The sequence below is a fragment of the Diadema setosum genome, chromosome 19, assembly GCF_964275005.1.
Source record: "Diadema setosum chromosome 19, eeDiaSeto1, whole genome shotgun sequence".
NCBI lineage: Eukaryota > Metazoa > Echinodermata > Echinoidea > Diadematoida > Diadematidae > Diadema > Diadema setosum.
Window position 1 is genome coordinate 32,168,230 of NC_092703.1, and position 24,081 is coordinate 32,192,310.

The 24,081-nt window shown below is 39.1% G+C and overlaps 1 protein-coding gene across 1 annotated transcript in view; it reads right to left on the bottom strand.

Annotated features, from left to right (window-relative positions):
* Positions 1-22,670, bottom strand: part of LOC140242430 (activating signal cointegrator 1 complex subunit 3-like) — a 51,290-nt gene extending 28,620 nt beyond the window's left edge. The window contains exons 1-10 of the mRNA XM_072322167.1: positions 22,033-22,670; positions 20,246-20,357; positions 18,246-18,371; positions 17,257-17,457; positions 16,638-16,778; positions 14,277-14,441; positions 12,262-12,519; positions 7,974-8,162; positions 6,420-6,644; positions 874-993 (exon numbers count right to left, since the gene is read on the bottom strand). Of these exons, the coding sequence (XP_072178268.1) occupies positions 874-993; positions 6,420-6,644; positions 7,974-8,162; positions 12,262-12,519; positions 14,277-14,441; positions 16,638-16,778; positions 17,257-17,457; positions 18,246-18,371; positions 20,246-20,357; positions 22,033-22,670 (2,175 nt within the window). The remainder of the gene's footprint in view (positions 1-873; positions 994-6,419; positions 6,645-7,973; positions 8,163-12,261; positions 12,520-14,276; positions 14,442-16,637; positions 16,779-17,256; positions 17,458-18,245; positions 18,372-20,245; positions 20,358-22,032) is intronic.
* Positions 22,671-24,081: the final 1,411 nt, after the last annotated feature.

Genomic DNA, 24,081 nt, shown 5'->3' on the forward strand with positions numbered 1-24,081 from the left:
ATGTCAAAGTTTTCAAGCTCGCTCGCTTCGCTCGCTCGCATCTAATCGTTATGCAATTCTCCTGATGTTGCTGTTAGTAATTGCCAGCAGTTGCGCCCGGTGCGCCTCTCCCCTCCTTAAATTTCAAAGCGAAAAGATGTAGCTACAAACGGCAGTTTTTGGACTGTAAAATGTCAAAATGTTAAAGCTCGCTCGCTCCACTCGCTCGCATTTAATCGTTATGCCTTTCTCCTGATGTTCCTGCCAATAATTGCCAGCAGTTGCACCCGATGCGCCACCATTTACAACATCAAAATGCAAAAAATTCTCACCGTAGGAGGGGGAACATCCCCCTCCCACACCCACACCCTCGTCCTCTCCCCCCCCCCCACACCTCCCTCGCTTGCGTTAGGTCGCGTTCATAATATTCAGTGTAAGAATCAATACAAGAAGTTTATTTATATGATACCATTTTATAGCAAAATTGTTAAATAATAATCGACATCAAAATATATTGCTATACCTTAAACAAGTGGGACTGTTTCAAGTCGGCAAAACGCGCAAAAACATGCACCGCTCCCTCGCACATCCTCGGTCCGCCGAAAGTCGGCTGACAAAAAAAAGTGTGTGTGTGTGTGTGTGTGTGTGGGGGGGGGGGGCACCAAGCTTCACCAAGCCCCCCCCCCCCCCCCCTCCACCAAGGCTGCGCCGGTCCGCTTATGGGCTTGTAATCGTGGTGATGGTGACTATCTCCGATCATCCCCCCACTCCTCAGTACGGATTTACGCCGTTGATTCTACAACTCAGTTATGGATCTTTTGATATCAAACTCAGCTGCTGAGGCAATATGTAGGTTTTGATAATTACGCACAAAATACAGTAACTCATATTTACCACGACGTCGGATGATAACAGACCGTATCTCTCCGGGTTGAGTCTCATTCGGGTGTAGAGGTATGTGTACTTTAGCCAGCGAAGAGCTTCCTCGGTGTTACTCACTGTACCAAGCACAATCTGTAACACAGGAAAATAACCGTCACAACCATATGGCTAAAATTTGCCTCTTAGTCCAGGAACATTAGTTTAAACCTGGACATTTTTGGTAACAAGCTGATTTTTTCAGGATAGGTCCAGAAAAATGTCCAGAATAACATACTAAAACTCCTCATAAATCCTCTTTGAGCGTTTTCCGCAATCCAAGATGACGTCCAAAATGGCCGCCATATATCCAGATATTCTTATAACTTTTCAACCAGAGAACCAAAATACAAAATTCAAATGTCTAAATATATGTTTTTAAGCATGAAGAACTCAATAAAACACATTATTAAGAGATGTAGATGCACGCAAGTACCGCAATCCAAGATGGCGTCCAAAATGGCCGCCATTTTCTGAAATTCTCATAACTTTTCTGCCAGGTAACCCAAATACAAAATTTAAATGTCTAGATATATGTTTTGAAGGATGAAGAACTCAATAGAATACATTTTAAGAGTTGTTGAATCACGCAAGTACCGTAATCCAACATGGCGTCCAAAATGTTCGTTATTTCCTGATTTTTTTTTAAATCATAATTTTGCAAGTAGATTTCAACTGTACACACTTGGAATGTCGAAATATACGTTTTGAGTCACAGGGAACCAAATGTAATACTTACTCGGATATTCTGAAACACAAATAAAGCACGTAAGCACTTTCAGAAATCCAAAATGGTGTCCAAAATGGCTGCCATTTCCTGTTTTTCTCATAAGCCTGCAACTAGGTAACCGCAATGCGCACTTAAATGTATAAATATATATTTCGAGACATAAGGAACCCAACAAAATACTTATTCAGTGATCATGAAGCACGTAAGTACAAATAAAACCACGTGAGTTCTTCGCGAAAACCAAATGTTGCCCAAAATGGCCGCCATTTGTTTATCAAGAGACAAAGATATTCAACATAATGTTCGAGATTCAAAAACTCAGAAAGTCCAGTGGAATCTTTCCCTAAAATGTGCACAACACGGGTATAGGTTCGCTTGGATGCATCCCCCCTCCCCTTGCGGAAAGGGGTGGCCTGTACAATCATTATTTTCCAAATATTCATCCTGAAGTATATGCACTTTGTCATTGAACTGCAATCATAAAAATGCAAAATGTCCCTCGCTCGGCCCCTTTCCATAGGCTTTGTACACTTTTGAGATTAACAAATTTCCGAATATGTCATCAAAAAGTGTGCACTAGATCTTTCACTTACAAAATGCAAAAGTAAGGGTAATTTGTCCTTCCTACAAAACCCTTCCACCGCTGACTTTCCCAATATGAATTAAATACCCCTTTGATTAACAATTCCCAAATATTCCATCAAATGTGTGTAAATGATATAATTAATTTCATTTCGATTCAAGTGTAAAAGCTCCCTGGGGTTGGAGGGGATGGGGATACTGAGACTATGAATTATCTACTCCTTGAGGATGGACAATCAAAGGTGCACTAGGCCGGTTAATGATCAAAGAAATGCAAAACTCCCTCCAGTCGAAAGGGACCCCCCCCCCCCACATCCTCTACTAGCTCACTGCCTTGGATATACTAGTCTTTATTCTTTAGTCTACTTACAATTTTTAATAGAAACAAAGAAGAGTTTGTTCTCAAAAACCGATAAGTCCATATTTACCAAATGGAGATATTTGCGATTAAAGGTCGAGAAAAATAAGGAGATAATAAGAAAATTTTTGCTTCTTTTGACCATAACTTCAAAAATGTACCTTTATATGTTGTGACCAATATATCATTTAAAAGATGTTATTTTGTACTTTATGACAGAGACCGTACTTCAAAATCTTCAAAAAATGGACTATCGGTTTTTGCGAACAAACTCTTCCTCTAGTATGTCATCAACATTGTGCACCATAAAACCCGTAACCGGAAAAAAAAAAATCATTTTGTGTTAGGGTGCATCACCCCATACACCTCCCCTGCATATTTCCATGAATACACTGTATATATTTTCTTACTTTTAGGACGAAAACAAATCTCAGATATTTCACCAAAAGGATGCGCTAAATCTCTGAATTTCAAATTGGAAAATGCCAAAGTCTCCATCGTATGGGAAGGAGTATTCTCCCCACACACTTCCCCCTCCCCGACACTTTCCTGAATATATATTTCTTCCAGCGTTTAAAAGAAAGCAAATATCTGATATTTCACCAAATAGGTGCAATAGATCCGTAAATTTCAAGTCTGAAAATACGATATTTTGCCCTCGTGTGGGAGCGGGCAACCCTATGACCGCGCACTTCCATGATTACATAACTTTTTTGTTCCTTTTTTTACGGAAACAAAAATTTAATATTTCACTAATGGGGTGTATGAGATGTCTGAATATCAAGTCTGAAAATGCAAAATCTCCCTCATGTTGGGGGAGGGAGAGGAAATCCCCCTTCCACACCCTCCCATATATTGCCCATTTCCCTGAATACTACTTTATATATTTCCTACTCTTTGATGGAAACAATTCAATATCTTATTATAAAACGTTTGCGCTATATGTTTCACTTTCGAGTAAAAAAAAAAGAAGAAGAAGAAGATCCCTCGTGTGGGAGAGGAGTATTCCTCCTCCATGTACCAATAACTATGAGTGCCACATTCTCTGATTTCTATCTATAATATGATTTTACCTAATGTACACGAAACGAATAAGATAATTTAGACACTTTGTTTTAAGGTGGAGCAATATGCTGCAGCAAAGAAATTCACTGTCATGTGATGAATTACACATTGTTTTGTCGCACATGCAGACACTAATTTTCAACAATTATGTAGCACAGACATCAGCAAGAATTGTTTTTACTTCTTGAGTGATAACTGACAGTTTCAAATGTAACTCACCTCATGGTAGACACCAAATGCGTTGGTAGTAAAAAATGTAGTATGTACCAATAACTATGAGTGCCACATTCTCTGATTTCTATCTATAATATGATTTTACCTAATGTACACGAAACGAATAAGATAATTTAGACACTTTGTTTTAAGGTGGAGCAATATACTGCAGCAAAGAAATTCACTGTCATGTGATGAATTACACATTGTTTTGTCGCACATGCAGACACTAATTTTCAACAATTATGTAGCACAGACATCAGCAAGAATTGTTTTTACTTCTTGAGTGATAACTGACAGTTTCAAATGGAACTCACCTCATGGTAGACACCAAATGCGTTGGTAGTAAAAAAAGGGCTAGCACTTAATTTTCATTTCATGTGCTTGAGGTGACGAAAATAGACCATGTGGTAAAAAGATCTAGTAGGCTCTCTGTTTAGCAACAAATCTGATGGTGAAATGTTTCTCTCGCAACAAGGGCACACTCCTTGAGTCTAACATCCAAATGTTTTATTTGTGTACTTTACTCATAAGAATAATTTTTAAATAAAAAAGCTTCTTATAAACTATACTGACATTTATTTACATAACTGTGAGATAGAATTGTGACTGCCGGCCATTTTGCACGCCATTTTGCATTTTAGGAAGAGCTCGAGCGGTTTAATCGGGACATGCGTGCGTCAACATCTCTTCATGTGTATTTCATTGAGTTCTTTATGGTTCGAAACATAGACACTTAAATTTTGTATTGGGTTGCCTAGTTGAAAAGTTATAAATGATTAAGGAAATGGCGACCATTTTGGACGCCATCTTGGATTACGGTACTTGTGTCAGTCAACATCTCTTAATATGTTTTTTATTGAGTTCTTCATCCTTCAAAACATATATTTAGACATCTAAATTTTGTATGTGGCTTACCTGGCTGGAAAGTTTTAGAATTTCAAAATATGGCGGCCATTTTGGACGCCATCTTGGATTACCGTACTTGCGTGCATCGAAATCTCTTGATATGTGTTTTATTGAGTTCTTCATTCTTCAAAACATATATTTAGACATTTAAATTTTGTACTTTGGTTCTCTGGTTGAAAAGTTATAAGAATTTCTGGAAATGGCGGCCATTTTGGACGCCATCTTGGATTGCGGAAAACGCTCAAAGAGGATCTATGAGGCCTTTTAGTATGTTATTCTAGACATTTTTCTGGACCTATCCTGAAAAAAAAATCAGCTTGTTACAAAAAATGTCCAGGTTTAAGCCTTTTTTAGACCTAATGCTCTTGGACTATCTTGGGAGTTTTGCAGTTATGCACGACAGAGCTTATATTAGCTCATTGCATTTTGGACAGTGTTATGAAATTGAGTATTCAACGAAAATGAATTGCTTTTGGAATGTTGAAACAGTGTGGTGTTTCAGAAACATTTTCGTGTTCATAAAAGGGGAATAAAAGGTAGAAAATGAAGCACCAGAATGATTGCTCCGCACTATCTGCAGGGTGGTATTGAATACCAATCGCAATGGTCACTTTATCATATGGCGGTCCGTTTGGGGATTTCATTGACACTTGCGTGAGACCGACAAATTTTCCTAATAATTTCTCTGCTCAACGATGCATTCACGCGTTGATTTTGAAAAACATTGGATTCGACAGAAGCAAAATCGTTCATTTGATAGATAGACACACTTAATTCCTTTCTGTATGAAGCCAACTTCCACCTAGGGACCGCGGACCCTCCCCCCCCCCCCCCCCCCCATTTGGGATCTTAAAAAATCGGGGAAACGTGAGTTAAAGAAATAACAGGACTCATGATTTCCCGAGGTTCCGTCCTTGCAGGTTTTCTTCCTAAGGGGGAGGGGGCACCATCGACTCTTGACCCCTCAGCCCCATCCTAAAAGACAAAAGACTAAAAACAAAACAACAAAACCGCTCCCTATCCTGCCTGTGATCAGTATACGAGGACAAGTCCACCTCAATTTGCATGTGGATTGAGTGCATGCAGCAATATTAGTAGAACACATCAGTGAAAGTTTGAGGAAACTCGGACAATCCATTCTAAGGTTATGAATTGTTAAAGTATCTGCGCAGTCACTGCTGGATGAGAAGACTACTACGTCACATGCGTAGAACCATATAAAAAATATAAAGAGAATTTCAGAAAATTTTATTTTCTTGAAAAAAGTGCACATTTCTTCAACTTGTCAGTGACAAGTTGTCACTGACATATGATAAGGGTAATATCATTTTCCTTGCCTTCTGAAAGAGGGAAGTCAAGCGTTCCTTTGTTACGCGAGAAAAAATATGGTGATTCTTTAATGTTTTCTTTCAGTCGTTGTGCACATGTGACATCACAAGCTGTAGTAGTCTTCTCATTCAGCAGTGGCTGAGCAGAAACTTCAAAAATGCATAACTTTTGAACGAACTGTCCGATTCTTCTCAACCTCTCACAGATGTGTTCTACTAATACTGCTGCACTCACTCAATCCATATGTTTTTTAAGGGGGAATTTTCCTTGAAGATATATTGTATTGTGTAAATCACCACTGACACCCTTTGTTAGGCCATCACCACAAGCACTTACCTCAGCATTGAGATTATCTGTCAGTTTCTCCTCGAACTGGCTCTCGATCGGAGTTTGGGTCATGAGGAGCTTGAGGTAATGCGGCAGCTTAGAGTGAGATGTGATGATATACCCTTCTCCGAAAGTATCATACTGAGGCCGACCTGCTCTGCCGAAGATCTGAAGCACGTCCAAAATTCCGACGTCTTCATAGCGGGACTTCTCCGCGTTGAAATACTGCGTGCCCTAAAAGCATGGCATGATTGAAGTTTGAATTTCAAATCACATAATTTCATCTACATTGTATATTAACCCTCAGACGTTCATCCAACCCCGCCCCCTCTACTCTTTCTCTCTTCCATAAGGAACCTATTCCATATCATAGCCTTATCTGTTAATTCCTTCCACTAGAATTATAATCAGTTCTGCTCTATCTTTTTTTTTTTTTTTTTTTGCACAGACACTTTTATAGTAGTTCCTTTTTTCATCCCCGCCCAAAATGCATTGCCCGTGAGATTATAATTATAGATTGCCTACTGTATTGCAATTTGTATTACCGCTTACTTTAAAGAAATGTGACACAATCTCCACTTGTAAATTGTCTTGTTTTGCAGCAGTATTGTCATGAGTTACTAGTATATTCATCACCAGTAATGTTCATGGTCGGCAGAACGGGGGGGGGGGGGGGGGGTGGGGGGGCACTTTTTGTGCACCATACAAAGGCATACATAAGATAAACTGAAGAACTTTTTTGCACTTGTGGAAAGGGAGAAATGAGCTGAAGACCTTTTTTTCTTTCTTTTTTTTTCCTTGCTTTTTGGCTCATGCAACCCGGAAGTGAGCCCCCACTTATGAAAACGCTCCGCCGGCCTGATGTTTTAAACTGTTCGTAATACGTCACGTTTGTGTTAAAAAGTGGAAATCGATGTGAATTGGAGTGAGTTTGATTTTGAATGCATTTAGACTCAACTGTAATAAATTTCAGTTGTATCATTTCCCATAGCAAAGAAAAAAACACAGATAGATTGCATTCTATTCGCCCTGTATTAGTGACACCCCCCCCCCCCTACACACACACATACGCACACACATACACATAATTTAGTAACCGCCCGAATCCTGTTAGCTTCATGCAGGAAGGTGTCTCACCTCCCTGCTTCATGTAGTCTGGCTTCCATACCCTCTGCTATTACTATTAGGCCCTATTTGCTATGTAGGATATTGACGCCCTCAACGTCGAAAACTGGAGAAGGTTTAGGTGGATTTGCCAAAAAAAAAAAAAAAAAAAAAAAATCGGCCAGAGTGTCGGGAAAGGCGACGACTTCATCGCCGAGGGGGGCGGATTTTGTAAAGGAGTCCAGTTGGCAAAGGGTCTGGAAATCAGACTAGTACGCTTCATGCGATCTCTCAGTTCACCTGAAGAAAGAGCGAACACATTTCTGGCGGTGGTGCAGCGTTGTCATGGAAACATTATGGGGCGGGGGAAACAACACTAAAAGAGCAATTATTACCATCCTTTACAGCATTTTGTCCATACATCAGTCATCATACACCGAGTTTCTGAGCTCCGTGTACCTTGATAATGACGGCATGGGCAGGGAGGTTCACACCCCAGGCCAGAGTGGTGGTGCAGCACAAAACTCGGATCAATCCTTTAGCGAAGTACTTCTCTACGAAGTTGCGGCCCGGCCTCGAGATACCGGCGTGATGGACGGCGAACCCCTCGGGCACCAAGTCCTTGAGAACATCATCGCACTCCTCCAACTGTGTGGCGTTCAATGAAAAAAACAAGCGGATTGATCAATGTATTATTATAGAATCTAAAAAAATCCGGGTCAGAACTGACCCGGAACCGGGTCCGTTGGGGTCACACCTCGTTCCGGGTCAAAAATGATTTGGAATTTGGTCATGAAGACCCCGAATGGGGTCACTCTGACCCAATTCATGACTCTGAATGGGGTCATATCTGACCTGATTCCTTGTCATTTCTGACCCGGAACGGAGTGTGACCCGAACGGACCCTTTCTTGCTCAGTTCTGACCCGAATGTTTTGAGTGTAAACTGTCTTTGCTTTCTTGTGTGCTTGTGTGTTTGTGTGAATTTTTGATTCAGAACAAAAATCTTCTGTGGCCTATCAAGGAAAAAGCTCGGTTTTGTTTTGTTTTGTTTTGTTTTGTTGTTTTTTTTGTTGTTTTTTGTGTTTTTTGTGTTTTTTTTTTTTTTTTTTTGGGGGGGGGGGTTAGTTTTTTTTTTATAGTTTTTTAACCAGAGTCTGCGGACAGAAATAAGCTGCTTCATCAGTAACGTCTTGAACCATTCTCAGAGATGCTATGTTCAAATAACTTTGACCCCCATCGCCATAGGTGCTTGATGGGGAAGCGTTAGGGATTTGTTAACACTGTACATTTTCAAAATATAAGCTAGCACTTCCAATTCGCTGAAAATTAGAACGGTTTCTCTTAGTCACTAGCTGTTTAAATAAAGATGAATTAGATAAAACCTCATTTTAAATCTCTTTGATTCTCATATCTGTGTGGCAGCACCGATGTGCAGGGTGGATCACTTTGATATTCAATTCAATACATTTCTATTCTATTTTATTGTCGATATATGGATATTTGTTTTGTTTGCTTGCATACACATTACATCAGTACATACATAGAATGCATACTTACAGAGCTATAAACATAGATACATAGACGTGATAGACATACTAGAAATATACAGCAATATACCATCAATATCAATGTCTGGAAATACATATAAACCTCATAGAATTCGAGAAAATCTTAATCTGTATAAAATTATATATTAATTAGTATCGTGTTAAGTGTAGTATGCGTATATACAAATATATATACATATATATATATATACTATATATATATACATATCGTATCAGTAATAACTATATATTAGTTTTAAACAATATGAATAAATATATTATATGCCAAAAAATGTATAAAAATCTTGAATGTTATATACATGTGTGTAAATTATGTACATGTGTTTGAATGAGAAATATATACATACATATATGTATTATATAATGATAACTATGGCTACCACAAATGTATTATGATATAGAGAATAGAGTCACCTTTTTGTTTTCATAATTGTCACTCTCGACCCTGAGGAAGACGTATGTGTTCGTCAAAAATTTGGTCTGAATAGATAGCACTGTTGGACTGGATTGCATAACTACCCTACCTCCTCATCTTTTCTTATATATATATTCATAGTTATTTTTATGTATCATACCAACCTCTTTCATTGCTTCGAGGTATGATGCGTGTGATTGTGTAGAAAACAACGTTTTTGACCTGCTTCCAAGTCTTCTCAGCATTTCCTTCGCGGTGTCACGAGTGCCATTTCGCGAAAACACGAAAATTAGCACCTGAAAATGAACAACATATAAATAAACAAATGTTAGAATATCAACTAAAATCTTTGAACATTCACCATGTTCATGGTAAGTGTATTGCCTCTCACCTGCAATTAATCGGACAGGACTTTAATGAATGAATCTTCCCATTAGGTGATAAACTCGGACAAGACGTTGAAGCAACTTTATTTAAAGGTCCAGTTTACCTTTGGGAGCAGTGATTTCAAAAATGTTCAAAATATCACATTTGATGCATATGTGTAGGTCTGTTGTATCACAAAACATCCTACCATGTAAAATTTTCACCATAAAGCCCAATATATAAGGAGATATCAGTGTTTTTCTCAATAAACCGTAACTGTAGACGGTTTTAGATGGAAACATTTTTATTATAACTATTATTCACATTTTGTGTATTTAACAAGACTTATCAACGATTATACAGATTCAAATTTTTGCAGTGGTTGTTTCTATCCCTTACTCACATTTTAGAACTATTTTAAAGCACTAATGGTGTGTTTTTGTTTCACCTGCAAATGGTAAATTATGCCTTTAACAATCAATGTGAATACAATTCTCAGTCTCAATATGAAGTTTTACATAATTCATATTTTTGATGAATAACAGCACTTTGACTCAGCATAAAGAATAATTGACAGACAAGCAAAAAGCACCTGGAATCAGTCTGTAGCTTACATTGAAAAACAAACTGACAAGGTCATATTTTCGAAACAAACATGATGTATATGCCAGTTCAGTGAAAGCACGAAAATGGCAACAATACACAATGATCCTTTAAAGGGACTGTACAGTACTGGTTGAGGTGAGGATTCAGGTTTATAACATTCCTAAGTGAGATAATGAGAAACCTTTTATGATATATGATAGAGCATGTAATTTTAAGAAGGATTCAACATTTATTTGATGAAAATCGGTTTTCAAATGGCTGAGATATCTAAAAAAGTGATAATAATAAAAGGCGACCGGCCACGCCTTTTATTAGGATCTCTTTGTTTCACCTTGTTTTGGGATATCTCAGCGGCCATTCCAAAACCGATTTTCATCAAATATACTTTTGATACCCCTTAGAATTGCATGCTCTTTGACATCTCATAGAGTGGTTCTGAATATATCGCAAAACATTAAAAGCTAAATCCTCACCTCGACCAGAACTGTACACCCCCTTTAAAGGTCCTGTTTACTTTCGGGAACAGTGATTTAAAAAAAAAAAATGTTCAAGATATCACATTTGATGCATAATGTGTAGGTCAGCTGTATCACAAACATCCTAGATCCTGCCATATAAAATTTTTGCAATAAAGCCTAAAATATAAGAAGATATTGCATTTTTTTCTCAATAAACCCTTACTGTAGACGGTTGAGCCCGGAAACATTTTTATTATAACTATTGTTCACATTTTTCCCTATTTAACAATACTTGACATTGATTATACTGATTCAAATTTTTACATTAGTTGTTTCTATCCCTAACTCACATTTTAGAACTATTTTGAAGCACTAATGCTGGGTTTTTGTGTCATCTGCAAATTGTAAGTTATGCCTTTCAGTTCCAATATTAATATCAGTGTACTGACAAGAATGGTTCTTGCGTGATATTAGCATGAGGGGAGTTTATACAGTCGCATGCCCAGCATAAAAATGACACTATTCAAATAAAACGACCAAAATTGGTTATCGGACTCGAACATTTCATTAGAATGGAGAATTTCAGTGTGATAGAAGCTGAGCTATCTGCGAGTTCTTCCACGAAACTAGGCAAAACATCATATTGTTTTCTTCCTTGACCAATTTCAACGAACATTTATTATTCTTATTATCCCACCTTTAATAGGCCTATTTATGCCTTACTGTAACGCCATTATTTATACCTTCACACCCATTAGAACCTTTACAATCTCGGTCGTTGTTCCCCCAATGTCCTTATTGGTAGCAGTGTTGCAACATATGGCCTTACTGTATTTTATTTAGTAACATTTATTTGATCGGGTTTTATGATTTGTTTTAATCGGTTCCCCCAGTCATAGTACGGTCTAAACATAATATCTGTATTTCATAATTCCCCTAATCTGATTTACCACGGGACCTAAGACTGTACAAGCTTGCTTTTACGCAGGCCCCATCATATTTCTCGCATTATGACAATAGCTCAACTCTGATGTATACAGACCTTGTATTTGTTCGAAGACAAACTTTTGTTCATTCCGGTGAAGTTTCATCTAATTAATGTTTTATACAATTTTCGTATTGCATATTCATACTTTTTTGTGTGCTATTTGTGAGAAATATGACAATAAATTGAAATTGAAATTGAAATATTTCTCCATTCCCTTCTAAAGCCTGGAGGAAAATCATGGATTAACCGACCTGATGGCCATATCGATCATTACAACCTGTCCATAGGTTTGTGTGCGAAATTTGTGCACCATTAATTCATTGTTACAGCGTGGGTTAACCGACCTGATGGCCTCCCTTTAGCAGCTTCTTCACCCTCTCGTAGCAGATATCATCCTTTTGTAGTCTCTCAATCTGGCGTGGGAAAATAGCAGATTCCTTCACGCCGATCAGTGACTGCCGGAGTGGTACGGGGCGGAATCGGGCATCGAAGAAGAAAAGCCCCTTGTCGAGATCGACGTGGAGAAACTTGGCGACGTCCTTGTAGTTTGGCAGAGTAGCCGACAGCCCAACGATGCGGATGCTGTTATGATAGGCCTCGACCTCGATTTTAACAAATATCATTTAAGATATGTATATAAAACACACACACATTATATACATAGTCATCAAAATAAGAAAGTTCTGCGTCGGTGTGTAATGAATAGATATCAAGGGTAGAAACAGCGTATCCGGGCAATTACCCCCAGAGGGCAATTACCCCCCGGACAAATACTGGTTAGTGGTAAGGTTAGAGTAAAGATTAGGGTTAGGTTTAGGGTTAGGAGTTTGGAATAGGGTTAGGGTTAGGTTCAGGATTAGGATTAGGATTAGGGCCAGGGAAAGGATGCGGGGTAATTGCCCAGGGGGTAATTGCCCTAGACCCATATATATATATATATATATATATATATCTTAAATGACGATAGATTTAGTCTAGGTCCAAACATGTTGCGAATTCACGTATTGGCTCCAATATAGCGAAGAATCAAGAAATAAACTAGTAATGCATTATTTCGCCAATAAGAATGAGTTTATTGAACAACTCAAATTTTCGGTGGCCTCCACCTTCTTCAGGAGTCTCGACGGGGAATCGAGACTCCTGAAGAAGGTGGAGGCCACCGAAAATTTGAGTTGTTCAATAAACTCATTCTTATTGGCGAAATAATGCATTACTAGTTTATTTCTTGATTCTTCGCTAAATGACGATATATATAGATATATGTATCTTGTTATTGACGTTTCGGTCAAAGGCCTTTATCAAAGATAAAGGCCTTTGACCGAAACGTCAGTCCAATTTTTTGGCTCCTGCGGTGTTTAAACGACTGTTTCTACTCTTTATATATATATATAATATGAAGAACTATATATATCTATATCTTTATATATATATATATATATATATATATATATATCTTATATGAAGAACTTGTTCCAAAAGGCAGAAAATCCAAGGCAGTAAATCCATTATTTATCAATGGATTTAGTGCCTTTTGATTGGAAGCTCTTCATATAATCTTATATATGCCTATATATATATATATATATTTACATCAAAACACAAAAGAAAATTCGTCCGATAAGATCATCTTTGTAGGTAGAGAGAAACATCTTTATGATTCATGACTCACTGGCATTGCACGTCCCTTCCTTTCTGTATAATACGGTTTTGTTTGTTTTTTCTTTCGACTGGAAGGGCCTCTGAGGTCAAGTCTCTACTGTTAATTGTGTACTTATTAATATCTAGCAACACACTAATACAACAATGAATTTGAACTCCTCAACAATTGTCTCGTAAGGATACGCGGGGTAACTATTTCTTGGTATACTTAATGAGCACATTCAGGGCATCACGGCTTTTAAGAACAAGTGCTGCTGGTAATCATCTTATTTTTTATTTTGTTTTTTCTATAGCTCTGTGGTTGAGAGAAAAACTGCGGAAGAAAAGAAAATGGCAGACCGAAAAAAAAGACATTAAAGGAAGAAATAAGAGTAATCAATTACATTTTGATATATAAGAATTTATGAAAGAAGTACTACATGACTCCCCTTATAACGAAGTCCTCTGGACCGGCAGTTTTCTTTCTTTATATTATAACCGAACAAATTAACAATGCAAATACATACAGGTGATAATGTTGGGGCCTGAATTTTGATTCGTTGTAACCGGAATTCTGTTGCATCCGTGTTCGTTTTAACGGGAGTGCACTGTATTTTGCAGGCCTGTCTTCCCACGCTTTGCCGGAAATGGACCTATGCAAGTTGGTATGAGTCAGATTGGTAATAACTTACCATGCCTCAAATGAGCTTATATATCCTACCTGTCTCAAAGTTCGTGCGACCAGGCTTTCGATGACGGCTCCCCTGTCTTCGTGCAGGATATGGACCTCATCGATGATAAAGAGGTTCACCAGATGGATGAGGGCGGCGTCGCCCGTGCTCTTTCGAGTGATGCCGTCCCATTTTTCGGGAGTGACAACGAGCATCTGTAACGATTGGAAGTTGGCTGTAAAATCGTATAACACGTAATTAAGCAATCCAGAGGGGTTTGGGGTGCTCTCAGTTTACATGTGTAATGTTTGCAGTTTCGTAGGAATTAGTGTATAATGTAGCCAACCCAAAAGGTCGTGGGCAGTAATTCTTGACACTGACTGTTGCAGGTTTGCTATGGTGTTATGTACCCTTGCTGCGAACGCGCGCATTTAGAGATTACAACCAAGTAGACAAGAGTGGTAGAAGAGTTCTACTGCACACATTATCGCCGCCGTAAACGTATGTTCCTTTCGCTCTTTGGCAGTAATCGTATTTCCTACGCAGTCAAAGTCAAGACATATCACATGATAACACATTAATACAAACGCAACATGCTAAACGATTCGGAATGATGTGAATTAGGTTTCTGTGGCCAAGATGTAGATTATGATCATTAATGTTGATGTAAGGTTCTGGGTATGACAAATCATATACCCTACTTTGGGAGAGGTTCGGTATAGGGTTTTTGGTACTTTGAAGTTTTTGTTTCAATGATAACGTAAGATAAAACAGTGCAACCTGTAACAAAAAACCGAGGATTCTAGGTAAACGCATACAAGTGTATTCGTTTAAACAAAAAGTTAGTCCCATTATCAGCATGTATGCATCAATAAATGTTCAACACATTCTTCATAGCCGGTAGAACTTATACTATACTTTGTGAGTGTTACATGATCTAACTAGGCTACGGTCACAACCCCAAAAATCAGCCTGCTCGGCGACCGGTTGGCGAGTTTTTAGCCAAAACCGGTCGGACAACGACCGGTGATCGACCAGTGACCGACCAGGCGCCACTGATTTTTAGAGCATCGGTCGGTCGCCGCTGAAGTTTTAACGCGGAGTTAAAATTTCAGCGGCGACCGACCAGTTTTCACTCGCTGCCCAAAATACGCTCGGCGTTCGAGCGGGAACCGCCCAGGCATTGACCTAATCGAGCGGTCGCTGCCGAGCGATTTAGGGAGCAAAAATAATAGAGACAAAAAATGACAACAACACATAAGAAAATCAAGAGAATAGATCGAGCGGTCGCCGTCGAGCGATTTCGGGACTAAAAATGTTAAGATAAAATTGACAGAAGCAACAATGGACTAGATGGAGAAGATAATCTAGCGTGATTTGGAAGAAGCAGGGGGAGGGATAAGAGGCAAGGAAACCACACCAACATCTCAGCATCTCAACATCTCTGCAACCAACATGAGGGACATGGGAAAGATGAAAGCTAAAAGTTAGTGTCGATATTTTGACATAGTAAAAGATGGTTAGGTTACCTTATCATTCATTAAAGGCCTATTGATTGAAGAAGAAATGAATGACGAGAGATGGGGAAAATTGAAATATAAGATTAAATAGGAATAGAAAAATACTGTAAAGTATAGAAGCAAACAAGATATTTTGGAAAATTCTAATCTATTCTACTTTTTGTTCCATCTTGGGTGTTCCTCCCTTTTGTTTTATTTCCTAATTTATAGTTATCTGTGGTATCACATAGCTGCGGTTTGTTAGTTGATAATTTAACTCTTAGATCTTTTTCCTCGAGTTTTAATCAATTAATTAATATAACACATCACAAATCACATAGGTACATTAATAAACATAGGTAGCTCGTGAGAAATTCCGGCAGAGACCGGCGGGTGGCCGCCGATACGCCTACGAGTCACCGGTAGATGACCTATCGATCACCCGTCGGTCGCTGAGCGATTTCGTAAAAAATCGGCCGGTGGCCGGTGGGAGATTGTCCAGTTGCCGATGGGGCATCGCTCGGTGACTGCTCGGACTCTGCGCGTTGCAGATCCCCATATTTCGCCAAAATTTCACTGAAAATCGATCGGTGACCGACGGGAAATCGACAGGGCACTGCTCGGTCATCGCTAGGGTTTTACAGCCTGCTCAACATCTCCAAAAACTGCTGAGCGGTGCCAAGATTTCAGCAGCGACCGAGCAGGCTACAAATCGGTCGGTCGCCGCTCTGAGTTGTGACCGTAGCACAGTAACCTAACTATCAACAGGTTCATTGTATTAGCATGTCGTATGCAAATTGCTGGAAAAGGGGTCGAAGGAGAGGTTCAGGATGTCATTTTGTTACGTGTCATAATTATATCCTGTGAATGTGTACAAGATACACCTGTCATTCTTTAAACAAAACCACTAACCTGTGCCTCCATGGTCTCCGTGACTGAGAGCTGTGTGTCACCGGTCAACTCCCGCACGGTGATGCCCAGCGGCTTGAGGCGGGAACCGAATGTCTGGACCATCTCAGCTGCCAGGGCTTTCAGTGGTGCCACGTATATGATCTGAATTATTCAACGGAAAAATTGGGGGGAAATGCAGCAAATATAATTTATGTATACTTTATGCTTATAAAGAAACATTTTAAAATCGCAAATCTTTGCTCCTCGCCAAATTCGCGGCTTTGAGGTTTGATTCTAAGTTTGATTTGATTTCTAAGTTTGCTTTTAAATCTATATGATTGTGTCTTTGTGTATGCTTGTAGAACACGAAAGGGAAACTGAAGGAATGCACTTCTTCGACGCTAGACACTATTCCTTGAATAAACGAAAGCAAGTAAAAAAGAAGTGTATCCACAGATAGATGATAATGGATAACTGAATCCAGAGATGAATGAATGAATAATCTTTGCTAATGAATAATTCATGTATCAGCTTATTAACCCGTTGAGGATGGGCTGATTTTGCTACAACACGCATTTTCCATAGACATTAGCCGGAGTATACTCGGGACTCGTCCTCAACGGGTTAAAAGGCCACGCACCTTGAATTCATCCGTTTTGACCACACCGTCACAGATATGCTTCCTGACTTCGTGTAGGACCGCCAGCATGGCGATGTTCGTCTTCCCCGCTCCCGTGGGGGCGCAGATCAGCAGATTCTCGTCGGTGTTGTAGGCGGCGTCGAACGCGATAGTTTGAATGAGATTCAGTGTTTCTCTCCCAGCAAAGGCTAACCGACTGACCTTTGGGGTTTAATGTGACGTGGCAGAATCAGTAATCAGTGTTAGTAGAGAAAGCTACCAACATGCGTCAAGTCTGAAGACCATGAAATACTGATTGTAGGCCTACACAGAATTTCGTTGCACTAAGCCACGGAAATCCTCGTAAATCGTAAGATTCATTATGCAGCGATGTCCCAAACACATTACAACAGGATTTTCGTGTTGATGACTTCTAATATGATTAAATTGTTTAAATGCTATTGCTCAGGGTCTTAAAATATAACATCTTAGCTATATTCTGCAGAAAAGTCGGTTAAGTGGTCACAGAGAAATGTGAATCGTCGTAATAAAGCATGTCATGAGTCTGATTCTTCCAAGTTTAGGACAAAATTTGGATGCTCTTAGAACTGGTGTGTGAACACAAAAGACTGAACGTGGAGGGAAGGGACTCCTGACATGCTCTGTAAAATTCCTCATTTCTCTTTGACCACCGTGAAGCAAATCGAATCGAATTTTGTGTACGATGTGGGAAATAAGTATACTTTCACACCCTGAAATTATATGTGGATTGATTCAATGTTTTTAAAGTTATCGTTGCAGAGGGTACCGTTGTATTTTTTTTTTTTTGAGGGGGACATGCGGTATAGTTATTACATTATTAATCTAAATTTGATATAGTATTACATCATTTATCTAAACTTAATCTTTAAATGGAAGTGAATCATTCAAGGTGTCTTACATGATTGATAAAATATGATGATCAATCTATTTTCACATTGCATGTGATTGCAGTCATGCAGGATCTATACCTCATCCAACTCTGTGATTGGAACCAAATCCTGCTCCTCTGCGGCGAGAACAGACTCCGGCGGTGGCATGACGACCTCCTCGTACGAAGGTTCGTCGAAGTGAATGCATTTCTCCGGTAAGTCGATCTGTGAAGTAAATGATAATCTGATGAAAACACTTTTGGAAATTACACTGGGGGCGGGGGGGGGGGGGGGAACCCTTGAACTTGCCCACTACCCCCCCCCCCCAGCCACTCACTTGCGTCAAATTGTACCCCTATAGCAATTAACGACTACGTTGATGGTGTAAGAAGTGTAAGATTTGGCAGCGTGCATTATTCACTCTTATTACAGTCAAACTTGCCTTAGCGGGCACCTGCCGTATGCGGCCACCAAAAATGAATAAACGATAATAATAATGATAATAATGATGATGATGATTTGTTTGTTTTTTGTTTTTCATTGTTCCATATTCCACATTTCAACAAATACATAAAACATAAACATCACAATACAAAAGCCTGGATGAATTGTCAAGTACAGCTTAGAAGACAATAAAACATGTGAAATATGAGGAATCTACATAGAAGCATTGCTTGTAGGGTGTAGATTCCCAGATGCGGATGTGAGATTATTTCTTACTTGGTATATGTAATTAATTAAAGGAATGACAATTTGTGAATTGGAGAAATATAAACGCCAAAAAGTAAAAAGAAAAAAAACAAACAAACAAACAAAGAAAACAATGTCCGCGGCACAAGACTTCTTGAGAGTTGCGTGATCACCCGAGCGAGGTAAAAGTCAGATGCAGTGTACAATAGCAGAGATACCAAATGTCTACAAAGGAAGTTCAGGAGATAATACAGAAATCACGAGCGATGCACATGTTACATAATCGATAATGTCAGTAATGTGAAGTATGAACAGAGAATGTCGAGGATGATTGAAGAATAGCTAGAGATATGAATTCAGAAATACTAGTTTAAGTTTATGCTTAAATGAATAAAGAGACTGAGATTGGATTATTTCTCTATCCAACTCATTCCAAAATTTAGGTCCTGTAGTGGTTATTGTTTTTAAAGCAGATACGGTGATGCAGATATGATATAAAGCAGATATGATGATGATGATGATGATGATGAAATAATGATAATAATAATAATAATAATAATAATAATAATAATAATAATAATAAATCCCCTTAGTGAAAAGCCATGTTCAAGACCCTGTCTATAGCGGCCACCTGTCTATAAAGGCCCATTTGTTCGTCTCCCTTGGATGGCCGCTATAGACAGGTTTGACTGCATTATCACTGCTATTTCATTATATCTCCATCATTATCATCCCAAGACACATGAATCCATCCATATGACATCGTTTATTGTTTTCGCATTAATTTTACACAGAGGTGCGTATAGTGAAACAATCGTATAGGGGACAGACACAGTTATCATACATTAAAAAGTTGCAGTATTTGCCTACTATAGAGGTACAATTAAAAATTCCTCACCCAACCTTTAAAAACAGGTTCGAAAATACAAACGAGTTCGTTTACCTTATCTTTAATAATTATCTCGCTCAGGGGGAAAGGTATATTTTATATACTGATTTTAGTGTGACAAAGATTATGTCGAAAAAGCTTTTACCGACTCACAGATATAACCTGTGTATATGTGCCACATTGAGGTTGATTTACATATAGCGGCAACTGTGCAAGGCAACAGTAGTAGCATAAGAGTATAAATCAACAACAGTTACACTCTAGAGTGTATAACTAAAGTAGCAGCACTTGTAGATGAAGAAGAAGTTAGAAGTAAAGTGATATGATTAAATGGTAATAGAATGGTTATAGAATTGAAAAACACATCGATCACTGTTGTATTAGAAGCAGCAGAAATGATAATCACCGAGGTAATGCGACTCTTTATAACAACAACTCGGTAATGACATTAGCTCCATTATATTGATGATGTGATCATGTAAGTGATCCAGAAACTCGCAATAAAATCTCCGATTCTTACACGCGTTTCGGCAACAACGAAAGTGGCGCATTTTTCATCGGCCATGCTGTCATTTATGTTTGGGTAGATGATCTCTCTTCGTCGTCTTCTGGATGTCTGGTGCATTGGTTTCCTATCGAAGGGAGAAATAATCAATTTGGATGAGTTTAAAAAGTAATGTTTCCCATTGGGAGAAGTGATTGCATACTGTGTAGGTCAGTTGTATCACAAAACATCCCACCATATAAGAATTTTGCAATAAAGCCTAGAATATAAGGAGATATCACTATTTTTCTCACTAAACCATAAATGTAGATGGTTTAGTCTAGAAACCATCTTATTACAACTATTGTTCACATTTTTCATATTCAACTACATTGATTATAATGATATATAATAATGTAAAATATGATTTTACATTGGTTGTTTCTATCTCTAACTCACATTTAGAACTACTTTCGGAAACACCGTAAAGCTTGGATTTTGTTTCATCTGCGATTGGTAAAAAATGCCTTTAATTACTATCTTATCTTACCTATAACATGTTATAGAGGAGGGAATGTATGCCACAAAGGTTTTTGTTGTTGCTGCTGCTGTTGTTGTTGTTGTTTTGCATTTTTATCAATCATGCTGCCAATGGGAATCCATCTCAAGGTGAAAGTTCAAATTGGGTCACTGTCCCTACTTGTGCCTTTCTGACACAATAGTGCACCAAAGATTTAAATTGTAATGATAGATAATCGAATTGCATGAATTAAGGAACCTTGAAGCACTTAGATCTATGAATTAGTGAGATTTGAACATTTTCGCTTAAAACCTCACCCTTGACCCTTGACCCGATGGCCCACAACTTCTTCCAAGTAATCACCATCTTGTATAAATGTGTATACATATCAATGTTCATGACAACATTGAGTCATTTTAAAACTACGCAAAAGTGACACGTAGGCATATTCACTTGACTTCGGACTACAATGGACTATCAGGACCGAAGTTCAAAATCGTTGCCTATTACACAGGGCAATGATTGTGTGGCAATGCATGCATACAGCATGCGTGCAACATAGCCACAGTATACGAACAAAATACAGTTATATAAGAATAAGATACAGAGTAGTACCATTTTAGCCTTTTAATCTGACCTTTGACGGTTGACATTTGACCCCATGACCCAAAACAATCCAAGAGACTCATTTTCAGGCAATACAATTACATGTAAATGTTTAGAGTTTCATGAAGAAACTATGAGCCAATATTACCGGGATATGGAGAAAGCAATAAGTTTCAACATTATTTTATACTTGACATTTTACCTTTAACTCGGTTGTCCAAATCTTTCTCTAGAGAATTTTTGTGCATGTGCGCAATAAGCATCATGAAAATACCTTCAGGCATTGCGGAAATACTCCACTAAAGAGCAAAATTTGAGAATTTGACCTTGCCCTTTGAATTTTGACCTTGAGCATGTGTGCCCACAAGTTGATAAGTACAGCTTCGTCACCTCATAATTATGCAAATATGCCCCAAGTTTAAACGTGATGATGTATGAAACTGTTACTAGAAGAGATCGTAGAACAAACTTGATTACTGACGTTCGGACGGAAGGGGGGGGGGGGGGCGGACAACCCGTAAACATAAGGGAGGGAGATATATAAATACTTCAAAAATAATCTATGTTCAGCGTGTTTGTGTATGAGGGGGTGGTATAATGTATTGCTTGCATTAAGCAAAACTACTTTGTGGATTTGTTTTGTTTCATTTTTCATTATTTACGTGATATTTATCAAAACTGGATGGCATTCTATTACCTGATGCCTGCAAGAATCTGGTGATCGAATTCCACTCCATCGCCGTCTTCTCCACCCACACGTTCTTCCACTTTAGGGCTTTCCTCATCGACATCATCATCATCATCATCATCATCTTGACCATCACCAGCTGCAGCTCGATGAGTTGATTTGGTGGTGTCAAACACGTCCTCGTCGACGTCATCGGAGGAAGCTGTGCCGTCATCGTCACTGACATCATCGATGTCGCTGGAGGAAATTGTGTCGTCGTCGCTATCATCCTCGGTGTCGCTGCTGTCACTTTTCGGGTCATCGTCAGCGGGTGGCGAGCGTTCGAATGATGCGCCGTGACACCGTCGAGGACGGAGCGCAGCTTCTCGCACTGGTGTCGTATCGCGGTATAACGCGCCGAGTCCAACTTCAATTACATCAGGCAGCTGAATACGTATTGGTGATGGAAATCTCACCTTGCGTTGAGCACCAGAAAGTTCCGCCTTGTCACTGTGTTTGAGAGGATCTAACTCGGGCCCCACTACAGAAGATAGAAGAATCCTAACCGATTCTGGAATATCTAGCTTCGGTGGACTTTTGCTGCTGCTGGCACCTGCGGCAACCTGTGGGATTTTTATCGTCTTAGGTTTCGTGCCCTTTGACTCCATGTTTGGAAGAGAAATTCCTCATCTGACAGTTAGGAAATAAACAGAAATATTAAAAAAACACACAGATGTATCTAATTACAGACATCGTATCAAATTAAGTCATTAACATACAGAGACTCCAACTCTCCCGCTTTCGACGGGAGATCTCCCGCCGAAAGCTCATTTTTTGCAGAATCTCCCCTTCTCCCGCTTGATGTTTAGTTTCTTGAAATGATGTCTTACTTAATTTCAATGTATGTTGAAAAATAAGCCTTAGATAGCACGAGAGAGCATAGAGCCATAGACCACAAGAGATTTCGCGCTCGTGTGTGCGCTTCGCGCACATCAAGTTGGAGTCTCCGTTTGCTAGGGGTATCAGGCGGGAGAATCTCCAGATCAGAAGGTGCCTGGGGTTGGAGTCTCTGAACATATCCTCTAGGAGAATTTGGCATCCCACACCTAGCACCCATGGGATACATGTTAGGGGTTCATCTGTGTGAATCCAAATTGAGGGAAATTGTCGACACATTAACAAAATAATTTGCTCTTCAAAATAGAAATAAAATCCCCCCCCCCAAAAAAAAAAAAAATAAATATCACAAAATCACAACGAATCCCACGACTCCCAAAGAGAAGGAGATCTTTCATGTCAAAGCCGGGGATGGGGAGGGGGAGGGGGATGGAGGGGTACACACACACACACACATCCACACTCACACTGAAAGGCTGAAAGGTGCGTTCTGCAGCCCTGGATAGATAGCCGGAACTTTCGATCTGCATAAAGCAATACGTGCCGGAAGTAGTAGGCCTATCAAGCAAGTATACATGACAGGGCTCACACGGGTAAATAATCCCCCATAGAGACGTGTGTTAAATTTCAAATTTCAAAAATTCTGTAAAATAGCTGGGAGAAGCTTCACTAACCTGGATAAGTGAGATATACCCTTTCATCCATCAAATTTCCAGGGTAGGTTCTTGTGCTCAAATTTTGTCCAAGGGTCCGCAAAGCTAGACTACGTGTTCTTGTCACTCAAAAAATCACCTATTTTCCGTACACGTACCCAATGAAATATAGTCCCCTCAAATTCCATCAGAAAAGCTTTCATCTTCCAACCAAAATGCAGTTTGTAGAGGAATTCATGCTCAATATCTACAGCTATTCAGTTTTTTTGCCAAACTACATCATTGATTTTTAATTAATTTTTTTCTTCATTTATTTTGGTATCTTTGGTACGAATTTGTGAAGGGGTCTGGGACAGTCCATTTTATTTAAAGGTGTGAGCCCTACACTTGCTCGGCGATGAGTATTATGCCTGAAAGTATAAATAATGCATAAGACGACGCAGTTTCCAGGTTGGGCAATGGAAACACCTGCCTCGAGCATGTGCAGAACACCATTTTTTTTTTTTAATTAGCGTCGTCTGAGCGTTCG